Source organism: Colletotrichum navitas, assembly GCF_030913465.1.
Source record: "Colletotrichum navitas strain CBS 125086 chromosome Unknown LY79scaffold_9, whole genome shotgun sequence".
In the NCBI taxonomy this organism is placed as follows: Eukaryota; Fungi; Ascomycota; class Sordariomycetes; order Glomerellales; family Glomerellaceae; genus Colletotrichum; species Colletotrichum navitas.
In genome coordinates this window covers 415,097-435,366 of record NW_026850555.1, presented here as the reverse complement: position 1 = coordinate 435,366, position 20,270 = coordinate 415,097, and the positions used below count along the sequence as shown (strand labels likewise).

The following is a 20,270-nucleotide window of genomic DNA, read 5'->3' as shown; positions in this document are numbered from 1 at the left end:
GGCCTTCCATCCGAATACCAAGAGCACCTCCGTACTTCTGTTGAGTTGGCCTGGCAGAAGCTCTCATCATACTACACGAGGTTGGAGGAGTCTCCCTTGTTTGCTGCTTCTGTTATTCTACACCCTTCACTCGGTATCTCATACCTTGAGGCAGTCTGGGACGAAGGGGTTCAGCTTGAGTGGGTTCGTGACGCGAAGAAGGGACTCAGAGACTACTTTGACCGTTGGTATAGATCAGAGGAAGTCTCTGACAACTCTAGGTCTGTTCTCGAGATCACACGCCCATCCCACGAAGACAGTCACTTCAGGCAGTGGGTACAGAGTAGACGTAGTTGTGAGACATCTAGACAACAAGATGAGCTTGAGATGTGCCTCAGGCAACCTCCCCAACCTACAGAGGATCCTATCAAGTGGTGGAGAGACCACCAGTCGACGTACCACCTCCTCAGCAAGCTGGCCCTTGATGTAATCGCAATCCCAGCCATGGCTGCTGACTGTGAGAGGGCGTTTAGTACTGCTAAGTTGACCCTGACGTCACAAAGGCACTCAATAAAGCCCAAGATAATGGGTCAGCTACAACTGATGAAAAATTGGCTGAAGGGGAATGTTATACCTGTTGGGGTTGAAGTTGGTACATTCATGACATCGTGACCAGTTGTGAATAGCTTCACGTATTTCCTAATCGGGTAATCGGTGCTAGCGTTGTCTGGTCACGTGTTGCATGGATTTGATTTGACACACTGGCCAATAAGCCAAATTAACCAATACTGGCGAAGAGGCAGTCAAATCAGCTAAATCTTGGCGTTATTTGATTTGATGGCTTTGACGGCAGCGCTGATTCGCATGCAGCCAATGGAGAGATGCCTACTTGAGGGAAAGGATACCGACAAGGCATCATCAATCAGGAGCAAGGCATCATCAATCAGGAGCAAGGCGTTAGCCAGAAGAGGGCTATGAGTAAAGGGGCAAGCATGTCTTTAGTGTTGCGTTGCCGATGCAAACATTATACAGCTTGGTTCCTATTCCAGCAAGAGCCTAGAGAGCCGGTAATGAATGCAGGGACAAAAAATTTGAACTGTAATCACTTTGTGGTAATTTCGAGACCAGTTGAACGGAAAACCTCCTCGAGTCGCAATCCACGGGCCATATTTCTTCTTGTCTGACTAGGGATCATACGATTTGTTCTGGGATTCCAAGACGCGTTTCCGAGTCTCAATCTTCACCTTCTCTCGCCAATCGTTGTTTAGACTTTGCCAAAGTTTCTCTCTAAGTTATAGTAGGTACTAAACATTATTAATCTAGTAAGCTTTAATAGGCATTTAGATCGGCTGGATATTGAAAACTTCGTACAAACCACACTTCTTAGGGTGGTCAAGCTTGAGTCCTGCTTCCTTCATCGCCTTCCAGCGGAGTTTTTCAGAGTTCAAAAGATGTGCACCTTGGCTTATAGGATCTATTGGCAATGGTCTTGCCCAATATCCGTCTTCCTTGCGACAGATGCCCTGTCACAAAAGCCCCAAGATGATTTCCTTAAAGGCTAGCTGTGATGACAAAAGCGGATCCGTAATTGCCACTGCGCAATTACGGCTTATATCACGACACTAGCTAAAACTAGTTAGCAGCCTAGGCTTACAAGACCTTAGCTGCCACCAAAATACTGTATATCCTGACTCCCTTCTCTGTAGTTCTAATTACCTGCTTAGTGAACAGGACAGACTAGCCCAACGGCCCTGGCACGCTTGCTACAAAGAACCATTCGTGGCCAAATACAAGAATACCTAGGAGGAAGCTGAGCCTTTGGAGGCTGTGGCCCTCTGCAAGTTCACGTAAATTACGCCATTAGCACATGTACTATATGCCCATCTAGAGAATAGCCTTCTTCTGCTCTTTAATTAAACATTTAGTACTAAGCGAGGCGAGCCTATGAGGGAGAGTCTAACCAAGAGCTTAGGTAGGTTAGGCAAGTAGTATTTAATCAGAAACCTTATCTTGTGTTGAGTACCGAGCATTACACCTTTATAGATTTTTTGTTACTGTGTGTAGATCTAGCTTAACTACTCTGTTTACATCCTTGACGCCAGCTACAAGATTATGCCTGCTAGGGTTCTCGTCAAGATCCTTGTCGGTGGAGCGGGTGTGGTCGCTGGATACAGCCGCCATGAGCACGCCGTGGTTCACAACGGTATCTTCCGCGAGCATCGTACAGCTCACAGGATAAGAGACGTAGGGGCCTGAGTCAGTCGAGGAGTACCCGCCAATTGAAAGCAAGGACACGAGTGGCTACATCTCCACCAAGTGGGCTAGCGAGAGATACCCCGAGAAGATCAGCGACAAGTGTGAACTGCCGATCCGTATTTACCGGCCCTTCTCTATCAAAGCGTAAACTGTCGACCCGTATTTACCGGCCCTTCTCTATTAAAGGACGGGCCAGCCAGCGAGCCGGCGAATTGATACCCAACCTGATGTACAGGGTGGCAGGGGTAAGTTACTGTACTTACCCCTATAATGTTACCCTATAGCTAACATCAAAATAGAGGGGGAACATTCACCAAAAGTGAAGTCCCGCAGTAGGGGTGTAAGCATTAGTTACCTAACAGGGGTAGTCAACTTCGGCCTGGTACCACAAGAGACCATGTCTATGCCCGACTTCAGGGGCTTGACTTTATCACGGCAGAGACAGCAGCGGCACTAGAGGTAGTCAACAAGGCTTACAAGGACTACTCGTGGTCAGGCAGTGTTGCATGCTCGTACCAGAGCGGCCTGGAGATAGTTCCTCTGACCGAGCTGAGAGCTACGCTGGAGCGCGAGACCTGTTGCGAGTCCGAATTGCTGAAAATGGATGACTGGGCGACCTGAGCTGAGTCCAAGGGGATGAGTGTGTTGCTTGACAGTTATCTACGGAATGCGTCCCACGTTCCCGTTACGTTAACCATGTTACAAGAGGGAGAGGCCTAGTTTTGATGTTACGGAAACGTCAAAATTAGTAATGTTGAAGTCAAAAGCCCATAGCAGGCACGGTCCAACAATGTCAATGGATGTGCAAGCCATCAGCTGGCCCAGGCCAAGTTAGTGATCCGAGGCGATCTATCCCTCTTAAGGTCGCGCAGGTACACAATGATAGTGGTACAATCGGAAAAATACACCACAAGCATCATGCCTGATACTCAACGCTACAACAAAGTGTCCACTGGCCCGGACGAATGCGGTGGCCACTACCTGAAGCAGGGTTATCATGCCGAGCCGGCTTATCAACGACACCCGTCCTTGGGTTCTCCAAGATGCAGGATGATCGGAGTAGCACTCGACACGGCACATGAATCAGGTACTATGAAATAAGATGGCGCCCATGCGGTGCTGCAACCCTTCGAGAACGTTATCTTCGGTCATCGAGTAAGGCGGGGCCGACCGGGGCTACGGGGTAAGAGTTGTCCACCCGGCGAGGCCGATGGCCCAGCCCCAGCTGTCTCCGCGTCGTCGGCTTAAGCCATCTTACCGGGATACTTGGTGCAGCGAATGATGAAGTGCCAAATCGTCATGTGCGCTGTGTCGGATAAGAGAATGCCCAAGGGGTTAGAGGTTGGGCACACCGATCGGCACCCTGTCGTCTCTCTCCTTTCTGAAACCTATCTCTCGCCCAGTTCGTCCAATTATTGAACAAGGCCTGCTGGTATCGTCGCTTGGTCGCGAGCTTGAGCACGGGGAACAGGTCGACAGGGGGCGCCACTGAACGAGGATGTCGACGCAGCGGCGGTGAGCAGCCATCTGATAGAAACGTGTGTCGCACCGGGATGAACAGTTCCCACGCTCAAATTGCCCGGCGTGTTTTCATAATCTTGTGGAAGACCTGTAATGACCCGATATCGCATCCTCTTGCTGCGTACTGACTTTATCAGCTCACAGTCTCATCTACGTACCTCGATCTAGTAACTTATACTGTGAGTAATGGCCATTAGGTATACTACTAAGGCTTTTAGGTATTCCTATGTCCTTACAATTATCCTGAAAGCCTATCCTCGTTCTTGTTGCTCTAAAAAGGGACGAGTGGTGCATTAGAGTTTAATATTATAGTTTTATTATGCTTGGCGATGACAGACGCTTTACCATATCTAGTTAAGTACCGGCATATCTTTCCTCGGCTATTATTAAAAAAGGGACCAAGCTTATGCCCCATAAATGTGCATTAACACTTCCTTTATTCAGCCCTCCTTACATCACTAAGTGCACTCTTTAGAAAACAAAACAGCTTAGAAAGAGAAAATGCAACACAGATACATAAAAGGAAAAAGAGAAACATGCGTAGGGGCTATCAAGTTAGGTTCAGTGTCAGGAGTAAGGTATGTGTTCTTCAGGATCCAAGGGGTTGGAGCGGTATGAGGGAAGTATTGGTGTGTACGGACCAAATAGCCGGGCGTCATGGTATCTACTAGAGACATGACTAGCGTGAGACCCAAGACGATGGGCAACTGGAGACTGAGAAGCGAGAAAGGTAGTACCCAAGACGGGACCTACATGATAGATCCTGACCATTGGAAACATGCAGTGACAGGTAGCGAAGCGGTGCAACAGGGTATAGGTATTGTTAAGGCACTTCTTATTGGTAGATCCATGTACGATGGGCAATACGTACTGCAGCTCTATCCGATGTTCTCGCAAGTAATCGGACATTGATGCCGAGACAAAGATACTGAGTTTTTTTGAGGCTATGATTTCCACGGCACCAACAGATTTCCTACGGATGGGTACTATGCGTGATTCAACCTGCATTTCCTTAACTATACGGATCAAAGAAAGCCCCCTACATGACTGAAAATCTCGTTGCCAACAGCAGCGCCATCAAGAAAGTTAGCGAGTGGTCAAGTTGACCATGAGCGTCCCCTTCTGCCACAACAAGAGATTGGGCTGGTCGATCCAATCTTCGCGCTCGCTCGGGTCAACCTCGAGGTGGAAGTTCCAGAGCAGGCGACCTATCAGGATACCCAGTTCGGCACGAGCCAGTCTACAGAGAATAGGAGTCAGCCGCGATCTCAACCCCCAGGTTTAGGTAGATGCTGGACGGTGTCAAAACTTACTGTCTGCCAATGCAAGCGCGCATTCCAAAGGAGAAGGGCATGAACACATCCTTTCTGTCCCCGTCATACTCCTCATCACCTAGCCATCGCTCTGGGTGGAATTCATTGGGATTCTTAAAGTTGGCAGGGTTGCGGTACGTTGACCACATCCACATCGTGAGGATGGTACCGCCAGGCATGAATTCTCCAAAGACGTTTTCGCCGGGCTCGGGCACGACGCGCGGCATGGCGGATCCGGCGGGCGGCAGCAGGCGCAAGGCCTCGTCGATGGCGGCGTTGAGAACCTTGAGCTCCAGTGTGGCCAGCCCGACAATGTCGTTATCGCTCGCGAACGCAGCCCGCATCTCGTCGGCCACCTTTTGCGCCCATTCGGGATGCTTAGCCAAAAGGTAGGTCGCTGTCGTCAAGCCGACGGCCGTTGTGTCGTAGGCGGCGCTCATGAGGATCTGGGCGTTCCATTGGATTTCGTCGCGTGTCAGGGGCTGTTCGAAATGTCTGTTACATGCATTATTCAACCAAAAGTAGCACGAAGAGAGTCTCACCTCCTTCTCGTCGCTATTTCCATGAGATGCCAGCGCGCGGATGAAGTCGGGTCGATCGGCCTCCAGCAAACGCCTGTCGACGAGCCGTCTGGTGGAATTGACGTTCGCGTCCCAGCGCTTCTGCAGCGGCGAGTTCTTGGCTATCAGCTTGAACAAGGGCGTCACGAGAGGGAAGCGCTGAGTGGCCTTGGCGTAGGCATGTCCCGTGTGTGCCTCGTTGAAGAGCTGGGTCCAGGGATGATACTTGCCCGTGTTGAGGCAGTCGAACGAGTCGCCGAAACTCAAATCGCTGGCGATATCGGCCATAGCAAAGTCAAACCACTCGCTGATATCAATGGCCTTTTGGCCCTGCGCCGCAACGTGGCTATGGAGCACCCGGAAGCTGCCGTCGAATATCAAATGTCAGCAACATGTAACTTTCAAGAGGGCTGGGGGGAGAAAAGACTCACAAGTTGTCGACGTGTTTCTTGATGAAGGGAGACTGCTCTGCAACAGCAGTTCCCGTGAATCCGGGGGCCAGAATGCGGCGGAAGCGCGTGTGCTGCTTCTTGGGACAGCCGAGGATGCTGGTGACAGCCTCGGCGTAGTGGATGTCATCCTTGGGGATCTCGCCCAGCTCCGTCTTACGCCGGCCCCAGACCTCGCGCCACATGGCGGGCGAGCACACCGAGAGCTCGCCAGGCGCGATACGCACAATGTCGCCGTACTTCTTGTGCAGTTCCAGAACCGACTTGTGTGCCCGCCCGTTGACAAGCTCCCACGAGTACATGAGGCGCGTAGCGCCCCAGGATCGTGGGCCAGGGTACCGCCTCAGCGGGTGGAAGTAGAGATTGTAGACAAGGCTGAGGATGAAGGTGATGACGAGAGTCGCGCCTAGAAAAAGCGGTATAGACGCCGCCATCGTTGATGGTGCCAAGCCCGTGATGGGCCAGAGAAAGTCGAAGGCAGCCATTCCTGTTTGCTGTCAAATCAAGTCTGTTGTTTGAACAGCTGAAGGGGACCCTCGAAGTACTTGGGACAGAGTACAAATACTATCGACAAGTGAATCTTATCTCTAGCCAGAAAATCCGTAAGATTCGTAACTGTCTTTTCTATTGTTAGGATGCCCTATCATATATAGATAAGGGTACTAGGTATCCACTGCGGCAAAGTCAACGTATGGGATAGTCTCACTGTCTTGTGAAGCCACGATATCAAGGGTAGAGTACCGTGGGCGTTGTACGTGGTATGAGGAGCGTGAATTACAACGATGACCGCAATATTTGAGACATGAATCACCTATCGGCCCACCCCGAATGAAGCATCAAAAGCTTTATAGTGGATCCGCTAGATTCTTTGGGGAAACCGACAGCGTACTGAGTAAGTGAGTGCCTTTAAAGGACCATGGTAGATGAGCCGACTGGGGTCTCATGTCTGAGATAAAACCAGGTTTCCTGACGTTGCCGAAAGCCCCATAGATTGAGTGCAGGCTCACGAGTCGGCAAAAGCCAATGCCATCACAGATGATATAGATTCCGTAGACGCCAAATAAGCTGTTATGGGGCGTTCATGTACATCGAGGGGTCCTTTGTACCGTCCTCCTCCAGGGTTGTATGAACAGGGACAAGCAATCAAGGGTATCAATGACTAGCCAGATAAACGACGTAACGTTTAGACCTTGACATGCATTTTGTTAATGTGACAGAATGTCGAGTGCGATGTAGGGAAGCCCCGATTGTAAGAGTCTAGATATAAGCAGTGACTTGATTGTCTTGCATCTTTAGAACGAACCCGGCGAGTCTCACGTTTTACCTGTTAGATTCCCACATTGTTAGACGTATTCCAACTATCATGCCGTACTTTTCTGTACCCATCCCAGAATCGCTGATTCAACGGTCTGGCTCCCATACCAGGTTTCCAACAGTAAGGCACTGTAATTATGAAATATGCACAAAGGCAGCGGAACAGGTGCAGGCCGAGTTCAACCAGGCCATGGACACAGAAATCATCACCAACGTGAGTAGAAACAATGGGAGAGGATATGAAGCAAAGACTAATCCGATGTCTAAGACTGTCGCCCCAGTACCGGGTATAGGGCGGTTACACGCCGTCGCCTTCACGATTCCCAACTGTTTGCCAGAGCGCCTTCCGGTATTGACCCGGTTCGCCGAGTTCACGATTCTCAATGACGACTTTTACGACATCGCCAAGAACGAAGATATCCACAAGACCAACGACGACATCCAGAGCGTCCTCAATGGCGCCATCGAGTCGTCGAGGTCCATAGAGTCGAACATGACAAAGTCAAAACAGTTCCAGTCCAGTTTGATCCTGGACATGGTCAATATAGACGCCGACCTCGCCATGGACATCATGACGACGTACAGCAAGGGCCTTGACCTGGCCACCTTTGCGCCCGACACACTCAAGACGCTGGACGACTACCTTCCCATTCGCATGGTGAACTCGGGTCTCGAGTGCGTAGTATCCCCCAATGCCTACTGGTTCGACCTTTGCTAACTCCTGCAGCGTCTTCCAAACCATGAGCTGCTTCGGCATGGGAATAAAACTCAGCGCCGAGGAGAAAGAAAAGCTCAGCGAGTTCGTCAACACGGCCATGTTCTCCACGACGCTCATCAACGACCTCCACAGCTGGCCCAAGGAGGTCAAGCACCACATCGAACACCCGGGGTCTGAGTACCCCTTCAACGCCGTCGCCATCCTCATGCGACACGGCGGCCTGTCGGAAGCCGAGGCGTTCGTGCGGCTGCGCGAGAAACAGGCTGAGCTGCAGGAGCGTCATCTCGCCCTGCTGAGGGCTCTCGAGGCGGCCGGACCGATCCCAGAGAGCCACATGCTCTACATCCTTGCGGCGCAATACGCGGCTTCCGGTTCAGAGTTCTGGAGTGTGCATGTGCCGCGATATCCATCTAAGAAGGATTTGGCACAGCCCGATGTAGAGTTTGTTGATGGCGTGTTCCTCTATCGGACGGGGCCTGCAACCGCCGATATAGATAGCGTCCCGCGACCTGTATTGGCCGAGGAGACGGTTGCTACGGAATGTGCTGGTCTCACCAACGGCCACACGAATGGCTCCGTCAACGGCCACACTAACGGTCACGCCAACGGCTACACCAACGGCCACACCAACGGCATCACCAACGGCATCACCAATGGCCACACCAACGGCCACACTAACGGTCACGCCAACGGCCACACCAACGGTATCACCAATGGCATCACCAATGGCATCACCAACGGCATCACCAATGGTCACGCTAAGCATCATATCAATGAAAACTCAAAGGAAGAAGAAACACTGGCTGTCAAGTATCCAGAGGATGTGCAATGCAGATCAGAGGTGAGTAGTAGCACCAAAGTGAAAGACAAAACCGATTGCTGACTCTCTATACACAGCTGGTGTTGGCGCCTTACAAATACCTCACATCCATGCCTTCCAAGGGCATCCGGGAGCTCTTTATAAGGGCCCTGAACTGGTGGCTGAACGTCCCCGACGACAAGCTCGCGTGCATCCAAGACGTGGTCAGCTATCTCCACCAGTCGTCCCTCATGCTCGACGACATCGAGGACGGCTCCAAGCTGCGGCGCGGCCAGCCTTCCACTCATGTCGTCTACGGCATCGGCCAGACCATCAACTCGGCCAACTTCGTGTTCGTCCAGGCCTTTGCGCGCATGCAAAGCTTGGGGCGCGGAAGGGCCGAGGCCATCGACATCTTCGTTGAAGAAGTTGAGAACCTGCACAAGGGACAGAGTTATGATCTCTTCTGGAAAGACCAGGTCCACTGCCCTTCGGTCGACGAGTATTTCATGATGATTGATAACAGTGAGCAACCCCGTCCTCCCGGCCAAACCAAGCTTTGTCCCGAGTTCTGACCAACCTGTGTTATTTCAAACAGAGACCGGCGGCCTGTTCCGCCTGTGTGTCCGGCTGATGGAGCTCTTCGCCACCGGGTCGACCAGGGGCATCAGCTCCGAGTTCTTCGTCAAGAGGCTGAGCCGGTACTTCCAGATCCGCGACGACTACCAGAACCTCATGTCGGACCAGTACGCCAAGGAGAAGGGCTTCGCCGAGGACCTGGACGAGGGCAAGATCTCGCTGCCGCTCATATACACGCTGCAGTCGTCGCCGTACCGGGACGCCATCTCGCGCATCTTCAAGCGCAGAGACGACGGCGGCGAGATGGGGCTGGAGACGAAGGTCTTCATCATCCGCGAGATGCGCAACACGGGCGCCCTGGACAAGACGTACGACCTCTTGCGGTCGATGCAGAGCGAACTCATGGACGAGCTGAAAAGGTTGGAGAAGGCGTTCGGGGCCCCTAATGCGTCGTTGGAGCTGGTTTTGAGAAAGCTGTGGATAAACTAAGTAAGCACTTTATGATTTATACGGAGTACGGCGTATGCACTGTGGGTAAACTGTAGATAGGAATATCATACTTTACATTTCAATGACTGTCTTGGTCAACTGGTCCTGATTTACAATCTGCACTAAGGCAATTCTTGGCCTGTGAACTACTACATCATCTTGACTCCTATCACCACTGCCCACCGCTATAGAAAGTGAAATTCTTCATGTCGCTGGCCTCCCCTGCCCACTACCGAATCCCATCCATGCCGGTTGGGCTAGGGCCTACAACCGTCGTTGCCAGATCCATCATCGGCACGCAGGCGGCAGCGGGTCCTCGACTCGGCGGGAGGAGGCAATGGAGACCGCAGATATATCCTTTGCGAGGAGAAGCCCGTTGCGGTGGCAGCTCTCCCCCGGGTGACCGATTCATCGTTTTTGCTACTCCGGCTTGGTCCTGCGTCGCCGGCCGGTTAGCCAACAACACTCTCCTCCGTCCGTCCAACCCTCCTCCGGGACTCACCACTCTCTCTTCCCCTTCCGAATCCCCTCTTGAAAAGCACCACACACAATTTCTCCCCCTCCAAGACTTAACAACCACACCTGACTGCTCCCCCTCCCTCTTGTGACGACGAAGGCAACGCCTTAAACCTCCCGCATCCGCAACGGTGAACTCCCCGCCCCCTTCAGCCAAGGAAACCCAGAGACAAGGTTCCCCAACCTCTCAGGCTTGGTACCATTATGCCCATCCCATTCCATCCCATCTCCCCTCTCTCCAAAGCTGGGAACCCCCTTCCGCCAGCCTTGTTGACTGTTTGTCTCCACCAGACAAAGCACCCCCCCGGCACGCGGCGAGAGAAGCGACTGGTCCATCGACCGGCCGTCGCCCCTACCGCGGAAACATTAAAGCTGTTTGGTTCATGCGTTGGAGGGTTAGGCTCAGTACCTCGGCTCCCACTTGCGGGGAACATCCTTGCGTCTCGACGGCCCGGGAGCTCGAAATTCTGGGATGACCTTCTCTTGGTGGAACGTTTTCTGCACGGTCTTTGACGATGGCCGGACTGGCTCGTCACATATGGACCCTGCTTTTGGGTATTGATTGCGATGATGGTGATTACTCTTGATTTAGCGTTCCCGTCTCCCGTTGCTCGGCTGTCTATGTCTGCTTAAGCCATGCGCATGCTATGTGGTATCATGTGTTACAGGTTTCCTATCCTAACCAAGGTTTTTTTGGTGCAATGTGGAATGTCATAATCCACGCAAAAAAACCGACGCGTTGACGCTCTCTTCCCGGCCACGTCACCGCCAGCCACCGCCCCTTGCAGGCGTCCCATTACCCATCTAGCGCCTTTTTTCAATGCTCCCACAATCATGAAACTCGCGACAAATGAAATCAGTAGTCTTACACATTACTTGTTCTTACGACGCTGTCGTAGCTCCGTCTCCTGATTCTTGGGTACTTGCCGCCGCAGGCAAGGTCTCGGTGGAAGCTCACAAGAATCCCAGCATGACGAGAGCCATGGCGGGCAAGCCCCATGCCAAGCCTCCAACCGTTGTACTTTCTGCCCCGTTCATAAGCAAAGCGTCGAGGGGATTAACCGAAGGCTTTTTAGAAGTGGCCCGGGGTGCTGATTCGGTCCGGGTCGTGGTTGCAGGAGTGGCACTAGTTGTTGCCGGAGGCGGAGGCGGCGGCGGCGGTCCTGGCGGTGCCGGGGTGTTTCCCGGCGGTGGTGCTGTAGTCGGTGGTGGTGGCGGAGGGGGAGGCTGGGCCGGTGTTGGTATTGATGTTGTAATCGGTGGCGGCGGAGGTGGAACGACTGGAGTGGAAGATGCCGGTGGCGGAAGTGGCGGCGGTGTTGGTGGTGGTGGTGGTGGTGGTGGCGGCGGCGGCGGCGGCGGCAAGACGGTGCTGGTCGGGGGCAGTACAACCTTCGTAGTGCTGGACCTGATGGTCTGTGCCGGCGATGATGTTGGTTGATTTGTGACACCACAGAGAAAGGTGGCGAGATTTCCTGCCAGTGCTTGTCCAAGTACCGTGTTGGACTGCACCTGGACAGACCCGCAAACTTGCTGGAGGGTGCTTTGCTTCTTCGCCAACCCACGGGTACACTGGGCCGAGCATGTCCTCCTGCTGTCAAAGTCGGTCGTTTCGCATCCGCTGAGGGGAAGGTTGTAGACCAACAGGCATCCGAGAGGCACGGAAAGATCAGCGATGAGCTGGAAGTTGGACAGACTGAGCGATGTGTCTCCGATGCTGATGATGGCGGCGGAAGCGACCGCGGCGGCGGATGCAAAGAAGACGAGCTGGGTCAGGCGCCCCCGAGGGGGTTGGGATATTGAGTTTTTCATGCCTGGGCGGTGTTGGTCGACAAAGTCGACTGGAAGTCGTTTTCGGGCACAGCCGCCTTTGGAAGTCGTTGGTGAAAGTTTCGCTCTCCTTTTCAGCGGGTAATCGAGTTTGAAGATGTCGTCGGTTGTTAGTGGGTAGTGTTTGGCGGCAAAAGGTCGAATCGTCGAGAGGCCGGCGACGAAACGGCCAGGAATATGGTGGAGGAACAAAACCAACGGACCAGGATTTGGCCGGGAGGCGCTTGGCTTTTGGGAGAGGGAATGACAGCAGCGCGACGACAGTCAAGGCTGAGGGCCTGAAGAGTCGAAACGTATTGCGTGTCAGAGGATGCCGGGGATGACGGCACGATCGGCTGAAGAACCACGTCAATGCGGGTCACAGGGCCGACAGGGTCTAGGTGAACCAGACGGCCGGCTCTAGTGAGATAATTCAAGGGGTCTTCTTAATGGCGGCGCAACAAAGCCGAGGGGGAAACGGTGGCAGATGGCGATTGTCCAGAGAGGGCGGAGACCTTGTCAGGCGATGGACTCAGCCTAGGTCTAGGGTGTGGAGTGGGCTATCTGGATTGCAGAGAGAGAGAGAGAGAGAGAGAGAGAGAGAGAGAGAGAGAGAGAGAGAGAGAGAGAGAGAGAGAGAGAGAGAGAGAGAGAGAGAGAGAGAGATATGGCGATGCTGCCGGATGTGGAACATGCGCCGGCGGTCCGAGGATAAGGACAATCCGAGCTTCTTTGCTCAGCAATGGACAGGGGGACGGGCGAGATAATGGTGATGATGGTGCACCGTCGGAAGGGGAAAGACGGGAAAGTTGAAGGGATGAACGTGGCCGACCCGTATCAACGACAACGGCGGTAGCGGTGCCAATGGATCGTGATGTTTCCTCAAGGGACGAAGTGGTTGGACGAGCAAAAAGAGGACCTGTTCCGACGGACGAGGCCAAAGGCAGAAGCAGAGCCAGAGCTAGAGGTAGAGCCAGGGGCCGGATTAGATGAAGACGAGGAAGGGGTAGGCGATGGGGAAAAAAAGGTTTGGAAATGGTCTTGGCGCCGTTGAATGGATGCGACGCAAATCGGACGGGTGGTGTGTGTTCGACGACAACCAGGGAGAAGTCTGACGCAGCGCGGCGGCCGTTGAAGGGAAGCAGGTAATGGCGTCGGCGATAGGTGTGCTACTACGAATACCTCGACTTGATACGCAGTACGGAGAGGGATTGCAGGTAGTAGGTAGGCATCGACGATGCGAGAGTGTGTCAAGGAGACGACGACAGGCGGCTGCGTGTGGTGGCTTCGGCGCGGGACCGGTTGACAGCAGGGAGTGCCGAGTTGCCCGGAGAAGCAGGAAAAGAGCTCGAGGGGCGACAGGAGGTGGTAATCAAACGGAGGATGGCTGATCCTTTTTCGATGCGGGAGGGCGGCGAGGATCTCCAAGGCTTATGAAACAGAGTTGCTGCCACTCGCGGGTCAATGACACCCAAAACACACTGTTGTAGCCGTTTGATGTCGGGGGAGCTCACCGAGTCCGGGGGTGGGCATGTAGACAGACCACCACACTGGGAGAGGGACGAAGGGTCGATTGAAATGGAGACGACGGCGAGGGATGAAGATAAAGAAGAGGAAGAGATGACTAGAGAGAGACAGAGAGAGGAAATAGAAACGGGTTACGGGATGGGGGAAAAGGAGGCAGTCGACAACTTGTTTTCTTCTTGCCGCCTCCTGCCTCGTTGGGGCAAAGATGCCCACCAGATCCAGATCGTGCTTTCCATCTCAGCCAACGGGAACGAACACACCAGCTGCATCGCTCGCTATGCCATGCGCGATTCGCGAGTCGATTCCGCCAGAAGCTCACCAATGCACTCATGCATCAATCAATCTAGCAATCAACTAACAAGGACAGACATACATACATACATTCATCCATTAGCCCCTGCGCGCTGCTGCCACAGCCGCAGCCCCGTGCCGCAGTCCCATCCAACCGCCGTGGCGACATCTGACAGGTCTCCCGCGGTCTTCGAACGTGTACTATAAGTGGACTAGGATGGAGGCGCCCCTTGGAACGGGAGAGACGCGGGATTGGTCCGGGGGGGGGGGGAGAGACGACTTTCTGACCTCTTCCAGCTCCGTGGTTGACTCGATGAAAGGGGGAAGATAAAAGAAAAAAAAAAAGCAAGGTAAACCCCCCCTGGTTTTCAGAACACACGGACGCGGTTGGCCACGAAGGGAAGAAGGAGCGCAGAGGCCAGCGAACTAACAAGGCGGACAGAGTGAACCGATAGGACCCGGAGAGAGGAGAGAGACCGACGCGTGACGGAGGATGAAAGAATGAAGGCGGGTAACGGCAACAATCGAAACCGTTAGGGCGGTTTGAGGTCGTGATGCAGGTTGCCCCCTGTGGGTCTGTGATTGGGCTGGATGCATGTTGCAAGGGGAAGCTACGAGCTGCGAGCTTACCTATCCCGATCCGTACCTACCTTCCCACAACACAGGCAGGTAGGTAGGTACCAAGACTGATTGCACTTGCGCTTGTTGCACTTACAGTACTTGGCAGCCACGAGCAGCTTCCCCAACTGGCAGCAGCACACAGCTAAACCGGAAGGAGAAATCCACGTGAAACCCCGCCACTGCTGCCTCTTCAGATTCATGCTGTATGTAGTACGGAGTATAGTTCCAATTGATAGGCATGAACAGAATGGGATCGGTTGGTTGCCAATTGATGGCCAGCAGCCATGATGTGTATCTGATTCGGTCTGCATAATCCATCTTTACTGTGCCAGAAGACTCCAATTATCCGTTCCCTTCCCACCAGCCAACCGTTCATCTCTTCTCGTCTTGTCTCGTCTCCCCCCCACTTACACGCAGCAGTTCACGAGTCGTCAAAATTCGAGGATCCGACGCCACGTTTCGACACCCGGCACCCTTACTCGTGGCCTGCACTGGCCACCCCCGCCTCTCATCCTCACTCTCAACCCCTACCTACTTTCCAATCAGGTCACTTACTCGCTCTCTCGCCAGATCTCGTTAGACCATTCGGCCATCACCGAGAACGTCGTATCTATAGGGCTTCATATACTCGCCCCTTTTTGCCTTTGAAGATGACCATGGCGCTGGGTCACAGTCGTGACACCCCCCGCCTCCGCATGTTCCCCGGACACGGACCACAGCCTCACGCCGGCTGACGTTCCCCATAGGCGATGCTGGGAAAACGTGAGCTGTGACACGAACCATCCTGCCAAGCGGGCGGAGGCATTTGTGCCCCCGTCTAGGTGGGTATCACCTAGCTCGCGGCCCTCCGCACGAAGCGGAAAATCCCCTGTCATTGAGGCTACAAGTAGATGAAGAAAAAAAGAAAAGGTTTGATGTTCATGTGTAAAATCAATGCATATACTGTACGGAGTACTACTAGCCTGCCGCTTGCAGGTCTCATTAAACTGCAATCGAGCCTGGTATCGCCAAATCCCAATGCTGAAACCCTTAAAATAAGAAACGGGAAAAAAAAAGGCCAGGAAGCCCCCGCTGGACGCCGTTCATACAAAGTAAGTCGCCGATTCAACCCCTCTCACGCCCCGACCCTGGCGTGGCCGTTGGCGGGCTTCTCCCCCTCCTACTCCTCCTCGCCCTGGCCCGCGCCCTCGGCCGTCGCCGCGGTGTCGCCGTGCGGGTACAGCGGCTTGTCGGGGTCGTAGCCGACCGACTTGACGATCCCTAGCCCCTTGGTCCTGCCTTCCCGGAATAGCAACCGGTCGCCCGGCGCGAGGTATTCGGGCCGCTGGACGAACCGGAACGCCACCGTCGCCCTATCGCCCGTCCGGATGTACGGCCGGTCGACGTCGATGATGGCGCACGTCTGTGAGACTGGCCCGACGTGCAGCATGGCCTGGTACTTGGTCTTGATGGTGGTGGCATGGGACAGGATCAGGACTATAGACAAGACAGCGGTCAGTTTTCGGTGCTGTGGCGGGCCACCCTCTCCCTTCCTTTATTGTGGCATGACTCACCTTCCGCAATGAACTCTCTGTGCACCTTGGGCGCCGGCTGCCCCTCGATCTTGGGCAGAACCACCATGCCCTTTCTGACGTCCTTGCGACGGACCTTCTTGAGCGCGAACGATGCGGACTGCCCCGCCGACGCGGCCGGCACGCCGAGCCGCTTGCGCTCGATCGAGCGGATGCTGGTGGCCGTGAACTGCCCCAACGAGTCGGGCCCGACGAGTACGTTGTCCCCCGCGTGGATGACGCCCGATTTGACGATGCCCGAGACCACCGTGCCGACGAACGGCACCGAGAACGTGTCGTTAACGTGGAACTCGAAGGGAGCGTCCGAGTCGTAGCGGCCGTGGTGCGGCAGGATGTTGAGGAACGTGCGGACCAGGTCGAGGTTCTCGCCCGTCACGTTGGACACCTGGAACACGGGGCATATCCTCTGGCTGATGAACTGCGTTGCCGTGTTGATGCACTCCTCGCGGTCCTTGATGAAGATGGGGATCTTGCGCGCCCCGGGACTCTTGAGGATCTTTGTTATCTGGTTGACCGTCTGGTCGAGGATCTGCGGCGGGCAAATGTCAATCTTTGTGATGACCACCATGACGGGCACGTTGAGCGCCAGCGCGATGCCCAGGTGCTCCTTGCTCATGCCGATCAGCCCATTGTTCGCCGCCACCATCAGCAGGCAGTAGTTCGGGCTGCTGGAGAGCAGCCCGAACACGGTCGTCCGCAGGTACTTTTCGTGGCCTGCCAGGTCGGTGAACGTGATGACTTTGGCGCTGCGCTTTCCAATTTCCTCCCACGAGAGTTTCCCTGTGCTCCGAGTTAGCACGACTTTGTTACCGTTGGGGGTAAGGGGGGGTGGGGTTCGGTTGTCACTACATACGTCCGGGGGTCTCAGAAGTGACCACTTCTCCGACCGTGTCGAAACCCAGAATCTCCATGCCCACAGAGCTGGTCCTGCCCGTCTCGATCTCATGCTTGTGTCGGAAGAGGTTCACCCGTGCTCGTCCTCTGCCGTCGTCGAGGTCGCCCTTGACCAGAACACCCAGAAGGGAGCTCTTGCCTGCGTCAACTGTGATGGAGCGTTAGTTCAGCTCTTTAAAATGGCACGAGGGGGGGGACGCACCGTTGCCTACTACAGCTATCCGCGTTTCAATTACATCCTCCACTGTTGCCGGGGCCTGGCGGATCATGATCTTGCCGCTGCAGTGGCTGTCCTTGCCGGTCTTGGCGCTCGGGGCCTCGACATCGCCGCCGACGTTTTTCGTGATGAGCGTGTGGCAGTCGGCCCGTATCCTCTTGGCCGCATCCTTCAGTCTTGTATGGGCTGCATTCCACTGGTCGAGGGACAGCCCCATGGATTCGCCGCTGTTCTCGAAGCCGAGTTCGAAGACGGTCTCCCCGTGGCCTTCGAGTATCCTCTCCTGGACCACCCTCTCCAGATCCCGAAGCGCGTCGTCGTCGGTCGCCAGCAGCAGGTCCTTCAACCGTACGTTGGGGGTGACCTCGGCCAGGTCGAGGTTGTCGAAGAGCTCGTCGAGTTCGGCATGCTGGTGCTCGGGGATGACGGTCACTCTTGTGGTGTCGGCCGGCTTGGAGCTCGGGTACCGGAGCGCCTGCTGCTTTTCGACGTACTCGGCGAAGTCGCTGAGGGCCTGGGACATTATGCGTCAGCGGGTGCCGCACGAGGATTGACTACTTGTCCGGATCATCAATGAGGGGAGGGGGTGTCTCGTACAGCCTCGCCTCTGCGCTTCTCGTGCGGTAACGACTTTATGTTCTTGCTCGTCATGGTGGGATGTTGGGAGCATTCAGGTGCGTATCCTGGTAATCATTGATGCGCGTCGAGGAGAGAGGTGGCGTGGCGAAAGATCAACTGGCTATAGATGTGTACAGAGTCCTGTACAGTGGAAAAGACGCGATAGGCGAATACAGTGTGTCGCTCAGGACAATTTATAGACGGGAGGCCAAAAAAAGGAAGGAAAAAAGAAAAGAATTCTTGGGTCAAAGGCTGACGTCGCGACCGTTGAAAACAAAAGAGTCATCGATTGACTCGAGCGGCGAAGTCAAATCATAGTGCGGATACTTGCGGCCAGGCCAGTCAGTGACAGTCGAAGCCACATTCGCTCCGCACCCGGACCCAAGAGATGACAGAATGCACCGCCGCTTTATCGAGTCTCTCTCTGCTTGGCAGGCGGCATCAAACTCGAACCAGACTTGCTGTTGACTTATGGTCAACAGTGTGACTCGAGAGATGCCGGTCAGATTCTTCGCCAAGGTCAACGGGTCTCTTGGATCTTGTTTCTGATCCTTCCCATTCAATTTTTTTTTTTAAACTGCACAAGCCAATACCTGGTAACACAGCATGTAGACGGACTGCCCACCATCGTTGGTCCCCGCCTAAAGCAGCGATGCAGACCCTGTTGTGAGCAATTCCGTGAGGTCTATCGATAAGAGCTTTGGCACGGACCAAAGCAAGCAGCAGCCGCAGCATCAAGCCGCCCGCCCACACTGCGGGACGAGCCCCGGATTCTGCCTTGACTAACAGTAACGCAATTATCGTTCGTTGCCAGTTCAAGGCCCCGCCGCACACATGATTTGGCACGCAGTTGTCCGACGGTCGAAGGCAGTAGGCAGAGCGGAAATGGCGCAGGGGCTACTGAGTGACCCAGCCCGTCAGTTGTTCGGGCCCATTGGCTCAAGTGTGGCTGGCCCAACCGCGTTTCCTTCGCCGCTGACGACCCTGAATGACGGTGGGAAGCTGGACGGGGGGCCTGAGGGTCCCTGTCACATTCGAGTCGCCCGTTCGGCGGCATGGCATGCCCCGCAAGCAGAGCCAGTAGACGAGTTTGAGCTTGAATATGCTCCATTGCTAGAAATTTCTATTCGAACGGCAAACAACGACTAGCTCGAGCAATCCTTAGTGCATGGTAGGTTCGCCCAAGTTGTTCCTCAAACCGTCGTTCCCAGGAGACCAGCGCTCCGTAGCCTGGCACCCTCCACAGCCGCTCCGATGGGGCATTTGATGCGATTCGTGGCGTGGGCGTCCAGTGAGATCTGGTGATGCGGGTATATGGAAGTCCAGACTGCGTCGACGTCCATGACCATGTGGCCGGGTTCGCACATTGCTCTGTTCTGGCAGGAACCGTGAACCTTGTTTGGACCGCGACAGACCAACGCATTCATTCCATTCGCAAGTGTCCAAAGCCGGTCTCATTTCGGGGTTCGTTGGTGATGCGAGCAGATGCGTCGTCTCGCATTGGTTACTTATGACGATGTGTGCGGGGAGATGAGCACCACGCTGTCGCCTGTGGAAACTGTTAGATCCGTAGACGTCAAATCGACCCGAGAAAGATCATACCTCGGACGAACAGCATCTCCGACTTCCTGCTGATCGTCTGCAGAGTTCCGTTAGCGTGCGGTGGCAGGCTGGACAAGGCGAGGTCCTCTCACCTTCACCTCCTCGTCCTCCTCATCCTCGTCCACCACGTAAATCGTCTCCTCCACCTCTCCTAGCACCAGGTTGCAATGGCTGTCGTATGCCTGTGAAGAAACGTTAGAGCATGCTCATTCGCCCGACTTGTCACGACGCATTGGCACTCACATGAAGTCGGCCCTTGAGTTCCCGATCGCCTCTGAGCTTGACAAAAACAACCTCATCGAGCAGGAGCTTGACGAGGTCGAGGGGCTCCTGAACGTGGGTGGTGTCTTCGCCGACGTCCGCCATGATGAGATGAGATGAGTGTCGGATTGGTGAGTAAGTGAGGAGCAGGGGGCGTGTGAGCGTAGGTACGGTACGGAGAGGCGCGCGTTTCTCGACGAAGACACAGCAGCTTGCTTAGCTGGGATGGCCGAGAGCAGTGGTGGGGCCAGGCACAGTTCAGAATTGTGCATTTTGCGTCGCCGGCTTTCTCGCCCTGTCATTGGCCAGGGCTCTCGGCACCGGCATGACAGATGTTCCGGCCATCAGCCCACAGTCGGGACGTAC

At 54.5% G+C, this 20,270-nt stretch overlaps 7 protein-coding genes across 7 annotated transcripts; 3 read left to right on the top strand and 4 right to left on the bottom strand.

The window, feature by feature from the left end:
- Positions 1-2,091: 2,091 nt before the first annotated feature.
- On the top strand, positions 2,092-2,856 carry LY79DRAFT_576887 (uncharacterized protein; the record flags this gene model as incomplete). Its single annotated transcript, XM_060559837.1, has 3 exons — positions 2,092-2,200; positions 2,471-2,480; positions 2,598-2,856. 3 exons carry the CDS (start codon positions 2,092-2,094, stop codon positions 2,854-2,856), a joined length of 378 nt encoding a protein of 125 aa, XP_060417964.1.
- Positions 2,857-4,842: 1,986 nt separating this feature from the next.
- On the bottom strand, positions 4,843-6,563 carry LY79DRAFT_508368 (cytochrome P450; the record flags this gene model as incomplete). The annotated part of the gene is made up of 4 exons (XM_060553930.1): positions 4,843-4,996; positions 5,070-5,551; positions 5,612-5,993; positions 6,061-6,563. 4 exons carry the CDS (start codon positions 6,561-6,563, stop codon positions 4,843-4,845), a joined length of 1,521 nt encoding a protein of 506 aa, XP_060417963.1.
- Positions 6,564-7,441: 878 nt separating this feature from the next.
- On the top strand, positions 7,442-10,023 carry LY79DRAFT_625604 (polyprenyl synthetase; the record flags this gene model as incomplete). The annotated part of the gene is made up of 5 exons (XM_060562099.1): positions 7,442-7,606; positions 7,661-8,067; positions 8,120-8,951; positions 9,008-9,434; positions 9,508-10,023. 5 exons carry the CDS (start codon positions 7,442-7,444, stop codon positions 9,975-9,977), a joined length of 2,301 nt encoding a protein of 766 aa, XP_060417962.1. The 3' UTR covers positions 9,978-10,023.
- Positions 10,024-11,619: 1,596 nt separating this feature from the next.
- On the bottom strand, positions 11,620-12,305 carry LY79DRAFT_666891 (uncharacterized protein; the record flags this gene model as incomplete). The annotated part of the gene is made up of 2 exons (XM_060563294.1): positions 11,620-11,901; positions 11,991-12,305. 2 exons carry the CDS (start codon positions 12,303-12,305, stop codon positions 11,620-11,622), a joined length of 597 nt encoding a protein of 198 aa, XP_060417961.1.
- A 1,113-nt stretch (positions 12,306-13,418) lies between these two features.
- LY79DRAFT_406081 (uncharacterized protein) lies at positions 13,419-14,455 on the top strand. The gene has a single exon (XM_060553056.1). It carries the CDS (start codon positions 13,767-13,769, stop codon positions 14,325-14,327), a length of 561 nt encoding a protein of 186 aa, XP_060417960.1. The 5' UTR covers positions 13,419-13,766; the 3' UTR covers positions 14,328-14,455.
- Positions 14,456-15,900: 1,445 nt separating this feature from the next.
- Positions 15,901-17,946, bottom strand: LY79DRAFT_508324 (elongation factor Tu GTP binding domain-containing protein; the record flags this gene model as incomplete). Its single annotated transcript, XM_060553925.1, has 4 exons — positions 15,901-16,217; positions 16,295-17,092; positions 17,166-17,354; positions 17,409-17,946. The coding sequence occupies 4 exons, from the start codon at positions 17,944-17,946 to the stop codon at positions 15,901-15,903; spliced, it is 1,842 nt and encodes a 613-aa protein (XP_060417959.1).
- A 1,603-nt stretch (positions 17,947-19,549) lies between these two features.
- LY79DRAFT_666889 (uncharacterized protein) lies at positions 19,550-20,009 on the bottom strand (the record flags this gene model as incomplete). The annotated part of the gene is made up of 4 exons (XM_060563293.1): positions 19,550-19,590; positions 19,644-19,680; positions 19,736-19,825; positions 19,887-20,009. The coding sequence occupies 4 exons, from the start codon at positions 20,007-20,009 to the stop codon at positions 19,550-19,552; spliced, it is 291 nt and encodes a 96-aa protein (XP_060417958.1).
- Positions 20,010-20,270: the final 261 nt, after the last annotated feature.

What these genes read in the sequence shown, in the direction of transcription:
- LY79DRAFT_406081 (XM_060553056.1), top strand. Translation starts at nt 13,767, where the DNA reads ATGACACCCAAAACACACTGTTGTAGCCGTTTGATGTCGGGGGAGCTC.